Source organism: Eriocheir sinensis, chromosome 57 (assembly GCF_024679095.1).
Source record: "Eriocheir sinensis breed Jianghai 21 chromosome 57, ASM2467909v1, whole genome shotgun sequence".
Classification (NCBI taxonomy): Eukaryota; Metazoa; Arthropoda; class Malacostraca; order Decapoda; family Varunidae; genus Eriocheir; species Eriocheir sinensis.
In genome coordinates, this window is record NC_066565.1 from 1607728 (window position 1) to 1615227 (window position 7500).

The 7500-nt window shown below is 40.2% G+C and overlaps 2 protein-coding genes and 2 long non-coding RNA genes across 7 annotated transcripts in view; 1 reads left to right on the forward strand and 3 right to left on the reverse strand.

Moving 5' to 3' along the window:
* The window catches only part of LOC126984481 (mucin-5AC-like), a 7151-nt gene extending 6196 nt beyond the window's left edge, over positions 1-955 (reverse strand). Inside the window, exon 1 of one of the 2 annotated variants that reach the window (XM_050838207.1) lies at positions 836-955. Coding sequence is in view for 1 of the 2 variants with exons in the window: in XM_050838206.1 (XP_050694163.1) it covers positions 616-666 (51 nt within the window). In the remaining variant the exon portion in view is untranslated. Of the gene's footprint in view, positions 1-615; positions 682-835 lie in introns of those variants that run through there. The other variant, XM_050838206.1, reaches the window with a different exon arrangement.
* Positions 956-2839: 1884 nt separating this feature from the next.
* Positions 2840-4574, forward strand: LOC126984483 (uncharacterized). Of its 3 annotated transcripts, none has more exons than XR_007736786.1 (2): positions 2840-4226; positions 4270-4574. It is a non-coding gene; the product is annotated as an uncharacterized LOC126984483 (long non-coding RNA). The 3 variants fall into 3 exon arrangements; XR_007736785.1 differs by having other exon boundaries at positions 2840-4183; positions 4227-4574; XR_007736784.1 differs by having other exon boundaries at positions 2840-4183.
* On the reverse strand, positions 3651-4609 carry LOC126984482 (uncharacterized). Its single transcript, XR_007736783.1, has 2 exons — positions 4518-4609; positions 3651-4460 (listed from the first exon to the last, which is right to left on the reverse strand). It is a non-coding gene; the product is annotated as an uncharacterized LOC126984482 (long non-coding RNA).
* A 1889-nt stretch (positions 4610-6498) lies between these two features.
* The window catches only part of LOC126984484 (uncharacterized), a 20826-nt gene continuing 19824 nt past the window's right edge, over positions 6499-7500 (reverse strand). The window contains exons 8-9 of the mRNA XM_050838208.1: positions 7186-7344; positions 6499-6893 (exon numbers count right to left, since the gene is read on the reverse strand). Of these exons, the coding sequence (XP_050694165.1) occupies positions 6586-6893; positions 7186-7344 (467 nt within the window). The 3' untranslated portion in view covers positions 6499-6585. The remainder of the gene's footprint in view (positions 6894-7185; positions 7345-7500) is intronic.

The following is a 7500-nucleotide window of genomic DNA, read 5'->3' on the forward strand; positions in this document are numbered from 1 at the left end:
CACTCAACCAGCCAGTCAGTCAGCCACCCAGTCAGTCAGTCAGTCAGTCAATCAGTCAGTCACCCACGCAACCAGTCAGTCAGTCAGCCAGCCAGTCAATCAGTCAGTCACCCACCCACGCAACCAGTCAGTCAGTCAGTCAGTCAGTTAGTCAGTCAATGCATGTTTACAGTGCTGCCAATCCTTAATCCGTCTTGACAGTGTTGCCAGCTTAGATTGATGATGAGAGAGAGAGAGAGAGAGAGAGAGAGAGAGAGAGAGAGAGAGAGAGAGAGAGAGAGAGAGAGGGGAGGGAACAACACGAAATCCAGCTCTATTGATTTATTGACGAGTAAAAAAAAGAGAGAAAGAAAGAAAGAGAGAAAGAAAGAAAGAAAGAAAGAAAATTGAGAAAAAAAGAAAGAATAGAAAATAATAATAATAATAATGATAATAATAATAATAATAATAATAATAATAATAATAATAATAATAATAATAATGTCACTTTACAATTTGATTTCTTCTTTTTTTATTTATTTTTTATTTTTTTCCATAATTTTCCGAGGAGGAGGAGGAGGAAGAAGAAGAGGAGGAAGAGGAGAAGGAGGAGGAAGAGAAGGAGGATATTCCCACCTCATTCACAATCACCACCACCACCACCACCACCACCACCATCAACACCATCAACACCACTCTCAACACCACACGTTAATACCACTGTCACTGCACTGCCCTATTCTCAACACCATATTCCGTCGATTTCGTGGTGGTGGTGGTGGTGACAGTGGAGGTGAAAGAGAAATTGGTGATGAAAAAGTGGTGTTGAAAAGTGGTGATGAGTGGTGATTCTTACCTTCGTATAATGCTTCTTGTGTCTGGCCGTGGTGGTGGTGGTGGTGTTGGTGGTGGTGGTGATGGTGGTGGTGGTGGTGGTGGTGATGTTCTCTCAACGCTTGCTCGAGTGGTACTGACGGCCGAGAGAGAGAGAGAGAGAGAGAGAGAGAGAGAGAGAGAGAGAGAGAGAGAGAGAGAGAGAGAGAGAGAGAGAGGACCAGTCATATGATATCTACCAACATTGCAACCACCATCACCACCACCACCACCATCATCACCATCACCACCACCACCACCATCATCATCATCACCATTTTCATCACCATCTTTTCTTCTTCTTCTTCTTCTTCTTTTTCTTCTTCTTCTTCTTCTTCTTCTTCTTCTTCTTCTTTTTGATAGTGAAATTCCATATACGTTTTCCATAGACTTCTTCCTCCTCCTCCTCCTCCTCCTCCTCCTCTTCTTCTTCTTCTTCTTCCTCCTCCTCCAATACAATATTAATGAGGTGAAACACGTGGGGGGAGAGAGAGAGAGAGAGAGAGAGAGAGAGAGAGAGAGAGATTTCCTGCAATGGGTCTCTCTCTCTCTGTCTTTGTTTGACATTCCTCGTTTTTTTCTTTGTTTTTTTATCTTCTTTTTATTATTCATTGAGTGTGTGTGTGTGTGTGTGTGTGTGTGTGTGTGTGTGTGTGTGTGTGTGTGTGTGTGTTCATTATCATCATCATGGTCGTCATCTTCGTCGTGTTCTTCTCGTTCATTCCCTTGGTCGTCATCGTCACAGTGTTGTTCCCGCGGCGGCAATGATGCTACCACTGTTGTCAATAGGGAAGGAAGGAGATTGGCAGCGGAATGAGTGGAGTTGAGTTGAGTGGAGCAGTGGTGGAGGTATTGGGGAGACTGTGTGTGTGTGTGTGTGGTGGAGGGGCGGGGAGTGGAGGTGGAGGGAGTGGAGGCGTGGTGGTGGTGGTGGTGGTGGTGTCTGCCGCAGTGGTCAATAGTTTTGGGAGCGACTGGCGCCTCTCACCTGTTAAGTAGACGCCACACCCGACACGACGTCTACCACCACGACCACCGCCATGTACACCAGCACGACCACGAGTGGTGCTGGGAGTGGTATAAGTATTAGTAGTACCACTACTAATACCATGTCTGCTGGTAGTAGTGCCGGTGGTGGCGGTAGTAGTAACACTACCATTACTACCACTGCTAGAGGTGGTAGTAATAGTCCTACTTCTGTTTATACCATCACTAGCAGTGGTAGTAGTAGTAGTAATAGTAGTAGTAGTAGTAGTAGTAGTAGTAGTCTTATAACTAATACTACCACTACTACCACTACTAGAAGCAGTAATAGTAGTGGTGGCGGTGGTACTACCACTACTACCACTACTAGTGGTGGTAGTAGTGGTACTACCATCACCACCACTACTACCAATACTACTGCTGCTACTATCACTACTACTACTACTACTACTACTACTACTACTACTACTACTACTACTACTGCATCTACTACTACTACTACTACTACTACTACCACTGCATCTACTGCTACTGCAGATGTTTTCGGTCTGATTCTTTGTGTGTGTGTGTGTGTGTGTGTGTGTGTGTGTGTGTGTGTGTGTGTGTGTGTGTGTGTGTGTGTGTGTGTGTGTGTTTACATAACTTTCTTTTCCTGATTATTGATCCGTCTGTCTGCAGCTGTCTGTGAGTGTATGTGTGTGTGTGTGTGTGTGTGTGTGTGTGTGTGTATGTATGTATGTTAAGGAAGTTAGGGAGGAAGAAGGAGGAGATTTATCAGGAAGAGGAGGAGGAGGAAGAGGAGGAGGAGGAGGAGGAGGAGGAGGAGGAGGAGGAGGAGGAGGAGAATTAGGACGAGGAAAACAGAGAGGAACCTAGAGAGAAAGAATTTGAGAGAGAGAGAGAGAGAGAGAGAGAGAGAGAGAGAGAGAGAGAGAGAGAGAGAGAGAGAGAGAGAGAGAGAGAGAGAGAGAGAGGACCCAAATAAAACCTGTAAAAATCCGAGGAAAAAATATTTATTACAGAAAAAACAACATCCACATCAATAATAATAATAATGATAATAATAATAATGATGATAATAATGATAATAATAGTAATAATAATGATAATAATAATAAAAATCTTCGTCGAACAGGTAAAAAGGTACACACACACATGTACACACACACACACGTACACACACATCTTTGTACACACACAATAGGCCTATATACAATTTATATACACACACACAGACACACACACACACACACATACATATAATTACACGTATGTTTTGCGTTTTCTACTTAAGACTAGATTCTGTTCTCCTATTGGTCGAGAGGTCAACCAATAGGGAGCGAGCAGGTCATGTAGAGGTCACAGGAGGTCACGTGACTCATTGGCAGTAGGCGGAAGGGTCAAAAATATGGTTGGCGTGAGTTTTAGGTAAGTTACCCCTCGATGGCAGCGCTGTCTTGGCCTCGGTCTGGGTCGCGGCAGCACTCAGGTTCATGGTCGTTTGTTTGCGTTTTTCGATCGGATCACTTTAATGGATTATTGGAGTTTGTGTGTTTGTGGATGTTTTCTCTTCACTGTTTGTTTATTTCCTGCTCTCTGTTTGTGTGTTTGGCTGTTTTTTTTGTTTGTACACGTAATACTGTATGTTTGTTTATCTAATTTACTTGTTTTAGCATAATTTTCTCCTTTCATTTGTTGTTTTTATTGTTTCCTAATTTTTAACTAATTTATTTTCTTATTAATTATCTTTTCGTCAATTTTAACTCATTTTCTTTCATTAGTTTTCTTTTCAATTATCGTTTCCTCATTTTCAACTCATTTCTTTTCTTCTTAATTTTCCTTTCCTTCACTTTTAACTAATTTTCTCTATTCGTTTTCTTTTCATTTATCTTTTCCTTCACTTTTAACTCATTTTCCGTCATTTATTTTCTTTCAAATTTCCCTTTCCTTAACTTTTAACTCTTTTCCCCTCATTTCTTCTTAATCTTCCTTTCCTTCACTTTCAACTCATTTTCCTCTTTTATTTCACATTCAATTTTGGTATTTATCTCATTTCTTCATTTCCTCGCGTTTCCTCTCGCACACTTTCACCTCCTCATCCCTCACTTTCCTTTCATGTTCACACTTTGCTCGTTAACAAAGACATTTATTTAGGTTTATCGAGTTTATTTACAAGTTCTGAGTTTCTGAGTATTTGTATTTAAGAGGCTATTCACTTTTACGATAAAGAGCCGAAGGTATAAGTTCGGGTGAGTACAAAGGTCGGTTTTAGGGGACGTATGACAAGTTCGGGTCAGTACAAAGGTCGGTTTTAGGGGACGTATGACAAGTTCGGGTCAGTACAAAGGTTGGTTTTAGGGGACGTAGGACAAGTTCGGGTCAGTACAAAGGTCGGTTTAAGGGGACGTATGACAAGTTCGGGTTAGTACAAAGGTCGGTTTAAGGAGACAGACTTTTCTAGAGACCCAAAACTTCACGGATTAGACTTGGAAAACGGCCCCTTAACAGACCTTTCTAGGGACCCAAAAGTTCACGGATTGGACTTGGAAAACGGCCCCTTAACAGACCTTTCTAGAGACCCAAAACTTCACGGATTGGACTTGTAAAACGGCCCCTTAACTGACCTTTCTATGGACCCAAAACTTCACGGATTGGACTTGTAAAACGGCCCCTTAACTGACCTTTCTAGGGACCCAAAACTTCACGGATTGGACTTGGAAAACGGCCCCTTAACTGACCTTTCTAGGGACCCAAAATTTCACGGATTCGACCCTTAGGTGAACGAAAACAAGAGATAATAAAGAAAATTGCAGCTCTACAGAATATAAGAAAATCTATACCGAAAATAAAAATAAGGTTAGAAAAAAGTTTGACGCAGAATAATAAAAAGATAATAAAGAAATGAAAATAAAAAAATGAATGAAATGAATTGAGGATTTGTGTTGCGTCATTGCACGGTAGACATATTGCTCTCTCTCTCTCTCTCTCTCTCTCTCTCTCTCTCTCTCTCACAAGCACCTCAGAAGCACCAGATTAAAGATAGTAATAATAATAATAATAATAATAATAATAATAATAATAATAATAATAATAATGATAATAATAATAATAATAATAATAATAATAATAATAATAATAATAATAATAATAATAATAATAGTTCTAATTATCTAACGAAGCACCATAGATACACTTGTAATAATAATAATAATAATAATAATAATAATAATATTCATAAATGCCAAATCAGGTACAGGATATTACTCTCTCTCTCTCTTATATATATCAATTAATACTCGTAATATTCTTTTGTAAATATTTATGTGTGTATGTGTGTGTGTGTGTGTGTGTGTAATAACAATAATAATAATAATAATAATATTATTAATAATAATAATGTGATAATTCTTGTGATAATTTTCTTTCTTTGTTTGGTATAATTCTCTCTCTCTCTCTCTCTCATAACGTTTTAATTATAACCTAATCTATTTTTTCCTTAATTAATATATTTATCTATTATCTATTAACACACACACACACACACACACACACACACACACACACACTAAGAAGTATAAATATATATATATGTATGTACGTATATCTATGTATATCTATGTATATATATTATTATTATTATTATTATTATTATTATTATTATTATTATTATTATTGTTTAGTGTAGTGTCTCTTCGGTTTTTTATTGTACTTTATTTCTTCTCCTTTTCTTCCTTCCTTCCTTCCTTCCTTCCTTTCTTTCTTCCTTCCTTTCAGTCCTTCCTTCCTTCCTTCCTTCCTTTCTTTCTTCCTTCCTTTCAGTCCTTCCTTCCTTCCTTCCTTCCTTCCTTTCTTTCTTTCTTCCTTCCTTCCTTCCTTTCAGTCCTTCCTTCCTTCCTTTCTTTCTTCCTTCCTTCCTTCCTTTCTTTCTTTCTTCCTCCCTTCCTTCCTTCCTTTCTTTATTTATGTATTTACGACATTATATGGAAGCAAATAAGTTTACACACACACACACACACACACACACACACACACACACACACACACACACACATAAAAATAATAATAATAATAATAATAATAATAATAATAATAATAATAATAATAATAATAATAATTGACACAAAATTACACATAGTTATTGTTGTTATTTTTTTACACACACACAATAGCAATTACAATATATACAAAACACACACACACACACACACACACACACACACACACACACACACACACACACACACACACAAATTTTTCCTAACTGGTTTTTCCTATACAAAATTTCAGTCTATGTGTGTATGTATGTATGTGTGTACGTATTTTGTGTATACATGTGCGTTTGAGGGAAGATATGTGTACATGATGCTTGGCTACTACACACACACACACACACACACACACACACACACACACACACACACAAACACAGACACACACAAACACACACACATATTTGAAATCTAGCTAACACATTCTCTCTCTCTCTCTCTCTCTCTCTCTCTCTCTCATCGTGAACTCTCATTTTTGATCTATTTCTCTCTCTCTCTCTCTCTCTCTCTCATCGTGAACTCTCATTTTTGCTCTCTTTCTCTCTTTCTTTAATTTCTAAGCAGTCACTCTCTCTCTCTCATCGTGAACTCTCTTTTTTGCTCTCTTTCTCTCTTTCTCTAATTCCTAAGCAGTTACTCACTTTAACTCTTACTCACTCTCTCACTGACTCTCTCTCTCACTCACTCTCTCTAAATCTAACTAACTATAAAACAATTGGTTATTATTAGTCCGGGTTAGACTGAGTGGGTTCCCATCTCCATCCTCCCCCGACCGACTCCTTCCCCCATACGTCGAATACGCATTGTAACGCATGACCTCTCGGTGCTGGGCGCGTGAGGGGTCGTGGGGGGACGAGGTGCGGGGGAGAGAGCCACCCGCGCCGACCCCGCCCCCGCCTCCCCCAGCAACCATCACCCCGAGCCCTGATATCCCCAAACTGCTTCCTCCTCCTCCGCCTCCCATGCCCGTCCCATCCAAGTCCAGGTCCGCATCTATGTCATCTATGTCTGTAAGAGAGGGAGTGGGGGTACATAGATATTAAGGTCCTATTATAATTCTTAGATTTTTACAGAGGTTTACATAGATACTGAGGTCAGCCGTGTGTGTATGTGTGTGTGTGTGTGTGTGTGTGTGTGTGTGTGCGTATGACCCTCTGAATGTGACCCTGAATGTGTATGTATGTGTGTAACCTCGTGTATGTATGACTCTGTGTGCGTGTGACCCCTGTGTGCGTTTGTGTGTGTGTATGTGTGAGTGTAAGCCCCCCCCCCCCCTTCCTTCCCCCTCCCCCCTACCCACCTGCGGCAAAGACTGAGGTGAGTGGGTCGTGCATAGTCTTGGCCGCTCGCTTGGCTCTCCGCCTCTCCCATAACAGCTGCCCCACCACCACCACCAGGAACATCACCAGGCCCGCGCACAGCCCCAGCAGCAGGTACAGCAGGAACTTCTCAAAATTACCTGTATGAAAAGATGGAAGTCAGAGGTTGTTACTGTAAGCTTAAATCAGGGGTCTCAATTTTTCCCCCATGAACACCTTTTGCTTATAACTTATTTTGGTAAACTCCTCATAGAGAGAATCTGTTTTTAAAAAATTTGAATCCCACCACTGACCCT